Below are 16,684 nucleotides of genomic sequence, written 5' to 3' on the forward strand. Positions count from 1 at the left end.
CTAGAATTGGCCAAATGGAAAAGGAAGTACAAAAGCTCACTGAAGAAAATAATTGCTTAAAAATTAGAATTGAGCAAATGAAAGCTAACAACATTATAAGGAATCAAGAAACAAAAACAAAATCAGTAGATTTTATTTATTTTTTTTAAAAGAAGATCGTGTGAAATATCTCACTGGAAAAACAAAGGACCTAGAAAATAGCCCCAGGAGATAGAATTTAAAAATCATTGGACTATCTGAAAGCCATGATAAAAAAAAAAGTCTAGATAACATCTTTCAAGAAATTATCAAGGAAAATTGCCCTGATATTCTATAACTAAAATAATTATTGAAATAATCCATTGATCACCTCCTGAAGGAGATCTCAAAATGAAAACTTTCAGAAACATTATAGCCAAGTTCTAGAGTTCCCAGATCAAGGAGAAAATATTGCAACCAGGCAGAAAGAAATAATACAATATTATGGAATAACACAAATATAACAAGATTTAGCAGCTTCTACATTCATTAAAGGAATGCAGAGCCTAGAATATGGTATTCTGGAAGGCAAAAGAGCTAGGATTACAACCAATAATCATCTATCTATATGGCCATAGTCTGTTCTCTCCTCCCCCCAGTCCTATATATGACCTTACTACTGAAACAGCAAGGACAGTCCTATCTATTAGGATGGGGTTACAATATATAGGTAACCTGAAAAAGAGCCAGCTCAGCTCTCCAATCCTAAGGAACCCCATACTCAATTCACTTCCTAAAAGTGACTAATTATTAGGGGAAAAAAATGGTCATTTATTGAAATAGAGAACTTTCAAAAAGACCAGAGCTAAATAGAAAATTGGACTTTCAAATACAAGACTAAAAAGAAGCATTAAAAGGTAAAAAAAGAAAGGGAAATCATAAGGGACTAAATAAAATTAAAATGTTTACATTCTACAAGGAAGTAATAACTTATAACTCATAAGAACTGTCTCATTATTAGGGCAGTTAGAAGAAGCATATGTGTATATATATCTATATATCTACAGATATGTGAAGGGATGACATTTAAAAAAATAAACGTATGGTGAAAGAAGAATGCATTGGGAGAAAGAGAAAGAAAGAAACAGAATGGAACAAATTATCTTACATTAAAGAAGCCAGAAAAAGCTTTTATAGAGGAGAGGAAGAAGGGTGAGGTAATGGGAAATGAATGAACCTTACTTTCATCACAATTGGCTCAAAGAAAGAATAAATAAACACTCAATTGGGTTGAGTGTTTATTTATTCTTTCTTTGAACCAATAAATAAACACTCAATCCTACCTTACAGGGAAGTAGAAAGGGAAGGAGATAAGAGAAAGGAGAGGGTGTTATAGAAGGAAGGGCAGATTGGGGGAAGAGTACTCAGATATGAACAGTTTTCAGATGAATTATTCAAAGCTATCTGAAGTCAAGTGAAAAATGCTCTAACTCACTACTTAATAGAAAAATGCAAATCACAACAATTCTGAAGTGTTACTACATGCCTATTACATTGGCTAATAGGAGAGAAAAGGAAAATGACAAATGACAACTGCACTATTAGAGGAGTTGTGAACAGATTCTAACCATTCTGAAGAGCAAATTGGAACTATGCCTAAAGGGCTAAAAAAAAATCATGCAAAACCTTTGACCTAGCAATACCACTAGTAGGTCTGCATCATAGAAGAGATAGGAAACTAAAGAGAAAAGGACAAGAACCTATGTGTTTAAAAATATTAATAGCAGCTCTTTTCTGGTGGCAAAGAATTGGAAATTGGAAATGGGCTCATCAACTGGGAATGACAGAATAAATTGTGATATGTAATTATGTTGGAATACCATTTTGCTATAAGAAATGATGAACAGGATGTTCTCAGAAAAACTTGAACAGACTTCAAAAGAGCTGATGCAAAGTGATATGTACTATGTACAAAAGAATAGCAATATTGTAAGATGATCAGTTGTGAATGACTTAGCTATTCTCAGTAATACAATGATACAAGATAATTCTGAAGGACTTATGATGAAAAATGCTGTCCATTCCCAGATAAAAAACTGATGGTGTCTCAATACATATTGAGGCATACTTTTTAAAAACTTTATTTTTCTTGAGGGTTTTCTTTTACCACTTGATTAGTAGAAACATTTTTCATGACTACACATGTAAAATTTATAATAAATTGCTTGCCTTCTCAAAAGGGGAGATAAGGAAGAAGAAAAGGAGAGAATCTGGAACTCAAAAGTTTAAAAAACTTATGTTAAAAATTGTTTTTACACATAATTGGAGAAAAATACTATACAAAGAAGAAAACTATAATAAATGTTTACTGAGCATTAAGCACATTTACTGTGTGGTAATCTTTGTCCTTAGGAATTTCTAATTTAATAGAATAAGATACATGCATAATCAAACATAATATTAGGGAGAGAGCTGAAAGGCAAGAGTGATCTCTTTATTTATGCTAATACAATGACATCTCCTCCTTTGAACCAAGTATTTTGCTTGCTGTTCTCTTACCACTGACAGGATAGGCTTTGCTGTGGACTCCAGATATTCAATTACATCCTGTACCAGCCTTGAGCCATGAGTTAGCTGATTGAGGTCAAGGGGTGGCTTGAGACATCGACTAAACTTCTCACGTGCTGCTGTCAGGTTCCCAGCTTTCAAGCAAGCCATACCCCAAGCGTGCCATGCACCAGTGAGATCTAGTCCAGTTTTTGTGGACACCTGGAGGCAAAAATTATTTATCTGAGTCATGGGAAGCAAGAAAGCTAAAGCAACTCCATTTTGTTTGCAGGTCCTCTATTTTGCTCATGATTCTGCTTATTTGTTAATTCCCTAGTGGCCATAGTCTGTTCTCCCCTCCCCGCAGTCCTATATATGACCTTACTAATGAAACAGCAAGGACAGTCCTACCTATTAGGGTGGGGTTACAATATATAGGTAACCTGAAAAAGAGCCAGCTCAGCTCTCCAATCCTAAGGAACCCCTTACTCAATTCACTTCCTGCCTCAATTTATTTGTCCTTTCCTTCCTCTGGGGAATCTCTCCCTGTATGGGTGGGGTTCTCTTGCTGGAAAGCTCAATAATACCTTGTTGGTTCCTAAATTTATGACCCTAGGTTAGGGTTCTGGTTTTGGGGTTTTGCTTCTGGTTTGCTGAGGCACAAAGAATTTTAACCACAGTAAATGTCTGCCGGTAATGGGATTAGTAGCAGGGAATTCCCAGGGTTACAACTTGAGAATGCTTTGGGTTCCTTTGCTTGGTGGTCGAGGATCATGATCTGTAGAGGGCTGAAACTACTGAATCGATGCACTGAGGTCAGGACTACCCAGCACTTGAGGCTAACTAGTGATTGGACAATACTCTATGGACATATGCTTGGAAAATGGTCCTTTCCACTGTCCGTACTGGCTCAATGATTGGTGTACAGAGGATTGTAGGAGGGACTAGGAGGTGGAGTAAGAAGAGCCAGGGACACACTCTTGGCAGTAGAAGAGTGGAAGGTGGTGGTGGAGAATCTGCTTCCATCCTGTTCGATCCTGCGTCTGGGGACCAAGAATAAAGATTAAGGACTTTTGCTTATCCTGACTCCAGCTGATTCTGGGGTGTCCTGGGAGCTAGTGCGGTGGTTACAATGATCTATAAATGGCAGAACTCCCACCTCTCCCCATTCTGATCAAACTGGTTGTTTGGTTTTGGCTTAGAAACTAGATTCTCTGGAAAAGGCTTCAATGAATAAGTGTTTCTGTGTGTCTTTTTGTCTTTGTTTCAGTTTAAGTATTTGTATTTAATGTCCAGTATGTTGTTCTCATTGTCCAGGTTTTGTATCTTGGCAAAATCCAATTGACTTTTTCCTGTGGTCTAATAAATCTAGGAAAAAAAGAAGTAAAGATTGAAAGATTTTCATAAGGTTTTCAAAACATTTGACAGAATATTTCTGTATTTTTAACTGGCCAAGCTAGGGAGGTAGATAGCAGGCAATACAAATAAGAAAAGGGACTCTTTTCCTAGTCTGCAAAAATTTATGGCATTATAAACTAATTAGAGATGAACTTTGTGGCTGAAATGTAAGTTCTTTTCTATGAATTTCCAAATTGTGGTTTGAATTTTTTATATAAATGCCTAACTATCTGAGTTTTGAGGTAGTATTTTGTAGAATTTAAGGGAAACTAAAAATAAAACTGTGAAAGTTACATGGAAACAGCATGTAGACCATTTATCACTTTCCCAGGAGAGTAAAAGATTTATTGTTCCAGTGCAAGGAAGGATTACTGATTAGAGAGAAAAGAGAAAAAAAGGGAAAATGAAACTAGTTTGAAAATGAAGTTCCAAAATGAAGAAAAAAAAATGAGCTTGCAATTTAAATTTAAATTTGTCTGGTAATTAAGAACTTTATTTTTTTGACCATGAAAAGAGAGAAACTTGTATAAATCAAGAACCAACTTACAAGTAAATAAAATTTAATTTTGGAAAATGTTTTGTGCTACCACCATGTTTTCTTCTGTGAAGGATATAATAGAATGTAAAAGTTTAGGTAAAAACTAGAAATAAAATCACCTAAAAGAAACTGGAATGGCCTATGTGTTTACAAACTTTTAAGAACCCCCAAAAGGTTATTAATTGGTATTACATAACTGGTACTGTGTAATTAAAAACTTGGGAGAAAATCAATAAAATAAGGATATGATTGGGAAAAAAAAATTAGAACAATTAAGGAAAACTGAAATATTGGATCAGAATATGAAAAAAAAATAAGAAAGGAATAGCTTTGAAAGGCTTTAAGTGGAAGGATATTAAAAGAAAGGAAGGAAGGAAGTTTAAGCAAGTAAGAATGAGAGAAGCATGTGTAGAAAGTTAAAGAAAGTTGGAGTCTGCAAGTCATTATTAATCAGAGAAATGCAAATTAAGACAACTCTGAGATACCACTATATACCTGTCAGACTGGCTAGAATGACAGGGAAAAATAATGAAGAATATTGGAGGGGATGTGGGAAAACAGGGACACTAATACATTGTTGGTGGAATTATGAATACATCCAACCATTCTGGAGAGCAATTTGGAGCTATGCTCAAAAAGTTATCAAACTGTGCATACCCTTCGACCCAGCAGTATTTCTACTGGGCTTATATCCCAAAGAGATCTTAAAGAAGGGAAAGGGACCTGTATGTGCAAGAATGCTTGTGGCAGTCATCTTTGTAGTGGCTAGAAACTGGAAACTGAGTGGATGCCCATCAGTTGGAGAATGGCTGAATAAATTGTGGTATATGAATATTATTGTTCTGTAAGAAATGACCAACAGGATGATTTCAGAAAGGCCTGGAGAGACTTACACGAACTGATGCTGAGTGAAATGAGCAGGACCAGGAGATCATTATATACTTCAACAACAATACTATGTGATGATCAATTCTGATAGACTTGGCCATCATCAGCAAATCAGTTCTAATGGAGCAGTAATGAATTGAACCAGCTATACCCAGCGAAAGAACTCTGGGAGATGACTAAGAACCATTACATCAAATTCCCAATCCCTATATTTTTGCCTACCTGCATTTTTGATTTCCTTCACAGGCTAACTGTACAATATTTCGGAGTCTGATTTTTTTTGTACAGCAAAATAATGTTTTGGACGTGTATACTTATTTTGTATTTAATTTATCCTCTAATATATTTATCATGTATTGGTCATCCTGCCATCTAGGGCAGGGGGTGGGAGGAAGGAGAGGAAAAATTGGAACAAAAGGTTTGGCAATTGTCAATGTTATAAAATTACCCCTGCATATAACTTGTAAATCAGGGGTCTTCAAACTATGGCTCGCGGGTCAGATGCAGCAGCTGAGGACGTTTATCCCCCTCACCCAGGGCTATGAAGTTTCTTTATTTAAAGGCCCACAAAACAAAGTTTTTGTTTTTACTGTAGTCCGGCCCTCCAACAGTCTAAGGGACAGTGAACTGGCCCCCTATTTAAAAAGTTTGAGGACCCCTGTTAAATAAAAAGCTATTAAAATTTTAAAAAAATGAAAAGAAAGTTGGAGTCTGTTTGCACTGACTGTGAATGGAGGGTTTGAAAGCCAATAATTTGGGATCCTGGAAAGAGAGGCTTGAGGGAGGTTTTTGGTCTCATTAATATAAGAAAGACATGAAAAACTGAGATTATTTTTTAGGATATAGAAATTTAAATAACAAGTAAAACAGCATGGAATTATTTGAGGATAACATATCAAAATTCTATCCTTCAAAGACAATTGGAAAAGTTAATTTTGGTCATTACATGGAGACCATAAGGTCCTCATGAACCCTAAAAGGAGGTGAGAATACAAGACTGTCAATTTAAACACTGGCAGCAGACTAAATGAAAGTGGGCCCTAGGGTAAATGTTAGTAGTAAAACAGCCCTTAGGAAAATTGAGATTCTGTATTACACCTTTGTAACTGTGGATATAGATGTGATTTAATTAATTCTAATTTCATTTTAAATAAGATGTATTCTCCCTGTTAGGACAACTGTGATCTTTTATTCTTTTTAAGTAAATAAGGCTGTAGTGGAAAAGATACTTAATATCTGCAATTAAGGAAGTATGTTTTGAAAGTAAAAGTTAAAATTGTATTAAAATTACTCGATATTGGTCTTGAATGCAAACAGTATAAAATGCCAAAAGTGACAAAAATGAAATGATTTTCTATATAATATAATGTAGAGGGCCACAAGTCTTGAGAAAAGTATACTTGAAACAAAGATATTTACAACAGGGTGTTTAATTAGTGTGATTGATGAGATAATGGTACTCTAGTTCACATATACTTAGTATTTAGTGTGATATGGTGATGTAATGGTTCTATAATTGACACATGTTCAGTGTGCTGTAGTGATGTTATTTTATTAAAAGTATTTAAGGGCTGAGAGGATTGCAGACAGAGTGAGTGAGAGAGCGTGTGCTTGAGCTGGATCTCGGACTCCAGACTTTAACCCTGACCATTCTCATGGTGACTCCTACTAAGACCAAGGCTCATCCAAAAATCCTCCAGAAAGTTAGCCCAGATATTACAAGATAATTTGGAAATGTATTCAACTGAACAGATACCACCTGACTGGAAATATGTTTTGTTTCATGTTTTAAATACATGATACTATGTATTTTTGTACTGCATTTCTAAATTTTTTTGAATTGCAAAATCTGGGAAATTATTATATAAGAAATGTTAAGAGAATGATGCAATTATATTATTGAAAAATCTAACTCCTTTTGTTCTGGATACTGTGAAATTATTAAATTAGGTATACTGCCATATACTACTGTCATAACGCTAAAACCTATCAAATTTTTAAATGGAAATGGCTTAAAAAGAAATAATAGTAATTATTTATTTTGTGGGAAAAGGGGAAAAAAATGACTTTGTAAAATCTCCTTATCTGAAACTTTCAGTATCTTGGAACTATTTGCTTGGGCAAGGCTGTGAAAATAACTTTCTGAGAAATATGACCTCTTCTTTCATAATAAACATTCCTTGCCGGAGGTGAATGAGAAATTTATAATCTTGCTCATCATATTGAAATGATTTATGTGATATGTGATTATGGGAATCACGAAATTACAGCTGGAATAGCATATAACTGAAATCATATCTTGAGTCAATTTATTTTCAATACACAGTCTTAAAGACTTATTTTCCCCTTGGGAATTAATAACATCCATTATTTTAATATATAAGTATCTGATAGTCTAGAGATTTATCCAGAATGTGATTATTTTCTTCATTTCTAATGATTTTTATACCCTGATGAATTTAAAGTCGAGGAGAATTCGTTTCTTTCTTTCAGTGTAAATCTTTCTAATCATAGCAAGTAAAACTATAATTTTTTAATATCATTAATCCTGTTACTGGAATACCTTACTACCTCTGAAGTGCTATAATGTTATGCAAGTATAAGATACCTTATAGTATATTTTACTTGATGTTTTTCTTTTAGGTAGGTTGTTTATAAGACTCTTTTCATAAGATATGAACTGGTTTTCACTACATTGAAGATCAATTTCACTGGATTTCATCATGTTCTACTAAATTATGTTAAGACTTATCAATAGCAGGCACTAGAAAGCATTGCCCAGAGAATTTCTACAAATGAATTAGAATCTGGAGTTGGTCAAGGAGTTACCTACCACAAATTTTCCCTGACCTATCCACGAGATACCTGAAAATCATTGATGCTGTCAAAGAATTTAACACACTTAAAACTTCTGCTATATTGGATTTCTTTATTCTGCCTACTGTAATTTTGCTTATTAACTCTGTGTGTGCTATTTTGTAAGCTGCTTATCTGAACTGATATCATCTTGGAAATTGTTTTTTGGGGGAGAGGTGAGAATATTTATAAACTCAAAGGGAACTGTGTGTAGCTGAGAAAGCTAAAGTAATTCCATTTTGTTTGTAGCTCCTCTATCTTGTCCCTGATTCTGTTTGTATTACAACTCTCATCCTGTCTATGATCTTACTTATTACTGAAATAGCAAGGATAGCCTGGTCTCTTAGGGCAGAGTTACAAGAGATAACTAATCTGAAGAACAGTTTTTCCTGCTGCTAGCTCAGCAACAGCCTTCTCCAATCCTAAGTGTCCTGTATCTAACTTATCCCTAAGTCAAAACTATAAACAAAAACTATAAAAACCTTGTTCTGTTCCTTTGGAGAATCCATAATTATGTGGGTGGAGCTCACAAAACCTTGATGGTCCCTAAATGTATGTTATTGGGTTTGAATTATGGTTTTGGTTCTGGTTTGTCATGGCACAAATTCCCCACAGTGGGATGCCTAAACTAAAAAATTTATTCCCCATTCCAGCTTTGCCATTGGCTCTCCCCAGGGTACTTGCCTATTCCTAAGAATAGCTGACAAGAGTGAATTTTGAGGCTAGTAAAAGGCACAAGTTAGATGCAGTCTGTATTCCTCTCTTACCTCCACACCCAGCTGATAGTATTCAGCTTCCAAAAGTTGGTTTCTTAATCTTGTTACTGCAGCTGGATGTAGGATCTGATCCAGAGATGGTACATGTCGATAGGCAGCAGCAACTAAAATATTTAGTACGTCTACTTTGCTGATGTAGCTAATAGAAAGAAAGGGGTAGAGAAATGAATTTACACAGAATTCCCCGTAGAGGAACTGTTGCCTGAGTTCTAGCTTTAATTGTCTACAATGGTCACAAGGAGCAGGAAGCAAAGCTTATGCAGAAATTAGGGTTTTTTTTTTGTTTGTTTGTTTGTCATTACCTGTCAATTAGCAACTAATATTTAAAAAGCATCTATTATGCCAGGTACTGTGCTAAGCATTAGGAATACGAAGAAATGCAAGACTCTTCCCTTAAGAAGCTCACAATCTAATGGGGGAAGACAATGTGAAAATAGTTCTATGCAGGATAAGCTGAAGATCATCTTGGAGGGATGGTACTAACATTAAGGAGGACTTGGAAAGGCTTCTTGTAAAAGGTAGGGACTTTGTGCTTTCTGTTGGCCTTTTTGCTTCAGTGAGGCCCTCATATGAATCATTATCAATTTAGATTCTGTTTCAGATTTGTATCCAGATGACAACACTTAATTTCCCAGTTGTTTTTCTCAGAGTCTCTCTAATCCTTTATTTAGATTCTTGCTTCCCTGCCTGGTTCAAATGAAATTCCTTCATTAGGCTTTAGGTTCTGTTGCCTTTTAGTTGTGAACACATATTAAAGCCTACAATAAGCTTCTGCCTGGCTCCCATCCCTGACCGACAATGATTGTTTCAAGTTGAGCCCAAAGATCTAACCTACTCTATCTGGTACTACTGGACATGTCTTTTCTGATCCACTGTGCCACTAGACTCCTGATTCCAATTGTGTAAACCCTTGGATTCCTGGCAGTAGATTCTGGCCTGTATTAGTAAATAATCTTTGCTCAATTGGATTTCCCTGTAAGGGGACTGTGAGCTATTGTGAGGCTGCACTATGATATTTTTGTCTGGATAAAAGGTGTTATATGAGCACAAAGTACTTTATTATTTTTTTATTATTATAATAACTTTTTATTGACAGCACAAAGTACTTTATAATCACCAATACTTCACATATTTTTACTGAGAAAAAGGTTCTTATGGTTTATTCTAGAGAGAATAATAGCTATCTCTTGAAGAATTCTAGTATTTTCACATCAAAATGGACCTTTAAATATCACTTGTCCAATCCCCTTATTAAAAAAAAGAGAAAACTGAGGCCCAAATGATTTGCCAAATATCATAAAGTGAATTAAAAGTACTAAGTCAATGGTGAAATTTGAAGCAAGGTATTCTCATTGTTTTTCATCATGGACCACATTTCAGCTATATATAGCTACTGCTATCTCCAGTACTGAATCAACAGCTCAATGCTCTGGGTCAAGTAGAATAGGTGAAGCCATAATATTAGTTTCTAGTTTACTTTTAATTTGCATGTAGAGATTCCAACAATTGCTGACATTTATAAAGTAACTGAAAGTTTACAAAGTCCTTTATATGACTCCCTTGATCCTTGTGATGATTGAGGTAGGTCCCACAATTACTACCCCTGTTTTATAAATGAGTAAAATGAAGCACAGGGAGGCTTAAGTGAGTTGCCCAATGGCTAGTTAGTGCCAGAGGTGAAACTTGAACTCAGGTTTCTCTTAAATCCAAGAGCAGCCCTTTCTCCCATTCCACTCTGCCTTTGTTATTTAAGATAAAGCACTGGCTTACTATCTCTGAGAAAAGTAACTCTAGAATCTGCCACATGTGATGCTAGCAGGCCATCTACAAAATGACATGATTCATTATTTGCCACACCCTATCTACAAGACTATGATATTACTTGGTCTTAGCATTTAGTGAAAGACAAGATTTAGTAAATTTTCCTTGGTACTAGAAAGCAATAAATTTTAAATGAACCTTACAATGCTGATCAGACTTTAAAATCAAGATTTGCATTTTCTTCCTATTCAAGTCTCACTGATACAAATTTTATTCTTAGAGACTTAGTATGGAAATATGGATAATGATATTAAAACACAAGTGAAGTGAAATCATATAGGATTTAACAATTAACTCATTAATATGAATCTATTAGAATGGGTTGAAGAAGGAGATGGTGGGATAATAGGAAGTATATTTGATAACATAATAATGGTGGTATTATATTAATAGAATAGATAATAGAATAACAACAACAATAATAAACTGAATAACAGATACAGGGAAATGCCCCTCTCCCACAAGAGATGGTTACCTGTCACACAGTGCTAAGTCTTGGCTCTGACCAGCTCTGACAAACATCATCTTGGCGCTGAAGAGTAGCTGTTTCATAATATCTGTGAGTAGTCCAGCATCCACCTCGGGGTTGGTCAGGCCCCGGGACAGTCGGCAGCAGTGATCAATTAACTGATGACCACAGGCAATGGGATCACGGTGCAGGTTCAGGATGGCAATGCACAAGGAAGCACTAGGGGCCTAACCAGAGAATAAGAAGAAAGCAGGGCCCAACTGAAACATTTTTCAAGTCCTGCTGTGGGAGAGGACAAAAGGGCCAAGTAAAATAGGGCAGAAAAGACTTGGAGAAAAGATCCTCTTGTACAGTGATAGTGGAATTAATATGAATCCAGGGGATCCAAGACCCACTGTGTAACACTCTCTGGCAGACCTCCTGTTTTCCCAGGGGCACTAGTGGCTGCAGGGCCAGTTGTCACCCACATCTTGCCATTACCTGTTCATAGTAAAACTCGCTCCGCACCAGATTATTTTCTTCCTCATTCAGATCTAGAGTCCACTCCAGCTGAGCTGCTTTGGGGACTCGTACCACAGCCAAGTATGAGGGGCTCTCCACTGAGATGCTCTCTGAGGCTGAGGACAGAAATGGCATTCATTCATTCATCAGTCAGGGCACCTCAGAGTCATAAGTGTTCTGTCTATCGATAGTGAGTAACAGTGCAGACATTCGATAATAATGGTCAAAATCTCCTTTCCTTTGGGAGAATTCTGAAGGGACTAGCATCTCTTGTAAGACAGACATAGCTGAGGAAATATCTACACTGTGGTACACAGAATTTTGATGTTTAATAGACAGTAATAAATAATAAGGAATTTGATTCTCTGTATCTGCTCAGAATGAAAGATACATAAATATTTGTTCTCCTATAGACATTTAACTTTGGTCTGTGGGAACTTTAAGACTGAAAATTAACAATGCACAACTTTAATAGGAATTTGGATCTGTTTTTAGCTCATCTGTTCTGTGGACTACCCAATTAAGAAATGGTCTGCTATTAAGGTGAAGATGGTGGTAATTCCATACCCCTGGAATGACCTGCTGAGTTAAGAACTCAATTTTATGGTCCTTGGCTTCAATAATTGACAGATGCACATGGCAAGGCTCTAAAATTAAATAAATCACTGACAGCAGTAGTAAGAGAATGGTTTTGATAGGCCTATTCAATGGGGTTTTCATTGCAATAAGTCCTAAACATACAGGAAACTTGAGTTTAGAAACCAATATAAGAATATTAGAATATCTTTTAGCCTTACCTTCTGAATGTCCCATACTGTCCTCTGGCGAACTGAAAGTAGAAACAGAAAAATAAATTGCGTTTTGTATATTTCATAGTTCAAAGTATCCCTGAGACACAGATCTCAAGCTAAAAGGGACCTCAGAGGCTAGCTAAGTTAACTGTCCTTTTACAGATGAGAAAATTAAGGCTTAGGGAAGTTAATTGGTTTGCCCAAGGTCATACAGATAGTAAATATTAGAGAGAGGATATGAACCTATGGTCTGACGCTAGACTCAGAGCTCTTTCCCATGCTGTCATCTCTCCAACAGTTGAAGAGAATTAGTCATATTATTTGATTCCAATGCTGTCCAGAAATACCTATTTCAACACAGAACTAATGACACAGATGTGGACTTAGTCCAATCTACCATGAACTCCAGAGGTTCTCATAGTTTTTTTGAAGTATGAGACCAGATGGAAGATTTATTAGGAAATTGTGACTGGCATGTTTGATGATCTAAAAATCATGGGTTATCAGTAAATATGGTTGTTGGCACAGATAAGGTTACAATAATTGCAAACGTCGACACTTGCATATTTCTAAGGTTTTACAGAGTGTTTTATATATTATGTAATTGGATTTTATATGATAAGTGGTGCCCAACTGAGATAGGAAACACTTAATTCAATTTAACAGACATTTAATTAAACTGTCCTCTTCAGAAAGGATCCATGAAGCAGGGTCTGTTTCAAGTAGATAAGGATTTAATCACTTCATTGACAATAGATGCTGAAAACAGACTTTTGAGGTCAGGATGGAGAAATAAATTCCTTCCACTGAGAAACCTAGGACTGGAATCCTGAACACATTTCTTTTCATTTTGTCTGGAGAAGATTAACCGTACTTATAGACTTTATATATACTATGTTCACAAACACTCTGCTCCAGATGTCACTACATGTTTGTTTGAGGAAGGCTGATGTCAAAGAAGCAGAATTTTGGGAACCTGAAGGCTTAGGGGAAGGACCAGAGCCCCTGTTGCCCTAATCCCCACTCACTGTTTGTTGTAGTGGTTGTAGCACTGGTCACACACCCGAGCTGGGTTCTCTCTGCTGTCCTCCACATCCATTTTCTTGGTGGAACAAGAGCCACACACCAGCCTACCACAGCGACGGCAGTGATGACGGCGGTTAAACTAAGAAATAAAGAAAAGGAAAGGGGAAATGGGTAGTTTAATAGATGCTTCTATCAATGGGCTCCCCTTCTTTCCTCCAGGTATTTCATACTATGTATTCAGAAGACACAGTGGGTCTTGGTGCTAAAGCAAGTATGTAACTGATGTCCCTACCTAAAAGAGCCTTTCTTTCAGCTGATGGGAAAAACTCTAAAGTTCATTACAAATTTAACATTGGAGTGATCAAGAAAACTAGTCTTACCTTCTGGTGGGGATGACACAATGAGAAAGAAGAGATACTCTTTTTTTTAAACCAATAGCTTTCAATTAAACAATCAATGTTTAAATGTTTATTAAGTACTAGCTTTGTGCCAGACACTGTGCCAACCAGCTCAACAGAACCAATCAACCTATATTTCTCAATAACAATACTTTATCAAAGCATTTTAACCTACCAAGATCATTTCATATTTATGGCCGAAGGGTAAGGTAGATAAGTTTTATCATCCCCATTTTTAAATACAAGAAAATGCTTGTTAGGATAGGGTTGGGTCTAAAACATAGGTCCTTTGACTTTCATTTGAGGTTGTCTCTCAGTAAGAAATGAAGTGGACAGTGGCTTACCATGGTAAAACGTTCACTTCTACACACCATACAGGTGATTTCCATTTCATCTGGTACCCACTGCTGCCTAGCTGGGGGTTTTTCCGGAGGCACAAATTCCAAAGGATCATTGTGTGGGAAGCTTCTCTCCTTTAAGCTTGAAGATTGTGCAAAGGAAACTCCTAAAATTCAGAGGCAAAGTGAAAGCTAATGTTAGAGCTTGAATAGAGCCAAGTGGGCTAGGCCATACTCAGATGTTAATAGCCTAAAAGCCTATTTGGCTGTGTTAGCTGTCTGTTTTGAGGCATATTATCCTGACAAAATTGAGAAATCATCTTTGAATAGAATTGATTGGAAAATTTAACTCCTGAGTTTTGAGGCATAAAAGATAAATCATAAGATTTTTCGTATAAGGAAGAATCACGCCTGTATATTTGGATTTATAACCTAGATGAGGCAAAGTGTTGAGATAAGAGACACTTTTTATTCTTGGAAGTTTTTATTACAGTAACCAGATAAAAGTTTGAGAAGAGATTGTCAATTTACTTTTATGGAATAGGAGCTTAGGATATTTTCCTGATCATTATAAAAAAGAAAATTATCATTCTTGTTTTATAAATGAGAAAACTAAGATGTAAACAATAAACTGTACCAGGTCTAAAAATAAGTCAGTGATAGAGATAAGAACTTAGGATTTTGGCTTTATTCTGGCCTTAGAGAATTAGAATAACTAATCTGCTTGAAGTCACATGGTTAACAAGTGTGGTACAGCTGGGTCCAGACAAGAGGAGTTCATTTATAGAAGGGAATCCTTTACAACTTTCAAAAAACTTTCAGAGAGCTCATCATTTGTTTCTAGTAACTGACAACCATGATATTGGCAGGACATGTATAAATGCCTTTATTTTTTACAGATGAAAAAACTGAGGCTTAGAGGGCTTAACGATTTACCCAAGGCCACATGGTTAGTAAGAATTGGGATTAGATAACAATATCAGCTCATATTTATGTCCTCTCTGAAGGTTTACAAAACACTTTCTTCCTGAAAATCCTGTGAAGTAGTGGAGTATTATCCCCATACTTCCGATTAGGAAATGGATGCTTAGAGAGAGATTATAATTCCACAGCTAGAAGTATTAGAACTGGGGCAATTCTCTCTCTCTCCTTTTTAAGGTATACATATTTACATAACTATAGTGTTACACAAGAAAAACCAGATCACAAAGGGAAAAAAATGAGAAAGAAAACAAAATGAAAGCAAACAACAACAAAAAGAGTAAAAATGCTATGTTGTGATCTACATTCAGTTCCTATAATCCTCTCTCTAGGTGTAGATGGCTCTCTTCATCACAAGATCATTGGAACTGGTCTCAATCACCTCATTATTGAAAGAGCCATGTCCATCAGAATTGATCATCGTATGAATCTTGTTGCCATGTACAATTATCTCCTGGTTCTTCTCACTTCATTTAGCATCAGTTCATGTAAGTCTCTCCAGGCTTTTCTGAAATTCTCCTGCTCATCGTTTCTTACATAACAGTAATATTCCCTAACATACATATAACATAACTCTTTCAGCCATTCTCCAACTTATGGGCATCCACTCACGTTTCTAGTTTTTTGCCACTACAAAAAGGGGTGCCAACAAACATTTTTGCACATGTAGATCACTGGGGCTAGTTTCAATCTAGTGTTCCGATATCTTTATGTGAAAGGAACTAGTACAGAGAAACAGAGGTGAGATGTCATGATGAAAACACTTTGGGGGTTCTCCATGAGGATCTGCTGTCTTTATGAACCATATACACCCAGAGCTGTTTATTGAAGTCTTGTGTTGAAAAGAGCCATCTGCACCCAGAGAGAGAACTATGGAGTTATTTTCACTTTTTTTGGTGGTAGTGGTGTTTGTTTTTTCTTTCTCATGGTTTCCCCCCCGCCTTTTTGATCTGTTTTTTCTTGTGTGTAACATAACAAATATGGAAGTATGTTTTAGAAGAATTAGATTAGTACCCAAGGGTGTGCCTAAACATGGAGGCTCTCAACCCTTCTGGATTCCTGGTAAAGGATGGAGAAGAGTTCAGCTTCTTCTGCAGAGAAAAGACCACCTTTTACTTTAATTCAGTAATTTACTAAGACAAATTTAGTCTTTATGGCTCACCCAATGCTTATTCTTTCTAAGCTTGAATTTGGAGAGTTTGAAAAAACATAGTAGTCTGGTTAGATAGCTGGTTAATGAAAAACAGCCCCACAAGGATCATAAATTGTCAAACTTCAAAAGAATAATTTGCAGAATGTCAGATGTAGAGTTTTTTTTTTTGAAAGACACACACACACACACACACACACACACACACACATACAAAAAAAAAAAAAAAAAAAAGGAATATAAAGACA

The 16,684-nt window shown here is 36.0% G+C and overlaps 1 protein-coding gene across 3 annotated transcripts in view; it reads right to left on the reverse strand.

Annotated features, from left to right (window-relative positions):
* ZFYVE26 (zinc finger FYVE-type containing 26) overlaps positions 1-16,684 on the reverse strand; it is an 82,936-nt gene that overhangs the window by 16,542 nt on the left and 49,710 nt on the right. For all 3 annotated transcript variants that reach the window (XM_012548949.3, XM_031952786.1, XM_023503018.2), the window contains exons 28-34: positions 14,312-14,472; positions 13,572-13,708; positions 12,550-12,581; positions 11,732-11,868; positions 11,258-11,478; positions 8,953-9,100; positions 2,518-2,727 (exon numbers count right to left, since the gene is read on the reverse strand). In XM_012548949.3, the coding sequence (XP_012404403.1) occupies positions 2,518-2,727; positions 8,953-9,100; positions 11,258-11,478; positions 11,732-11,868; positions 12,550-12,581; positions 13,572-13,708; positions 14,312-14,472 (1,046 nt within the window). The remainder of the gene's footprint in view (positions 1-2,517; positions 2,728-8,952; positions 9,101-11,257; positions 11,479-11,731; positions 11,869-12,549; positions 12,582-13,571; positions 13,709-14,311; positions 14,473-16,684) is intronic.

Source organism: Sarcophilus harrisii, chromosome 2 (genome assembly GCF_902635505.1).
Source record: "Sarcophilus harrisii chromosome 2, mSarHar1.11, whole genome shotgun sequence".
NCBI lineage: Eukaryota > Metazoa > Chordata > Mammalia > Dasyuromorphia > Dasyuridae > Sarcophilus > Sarcophilus harrisii.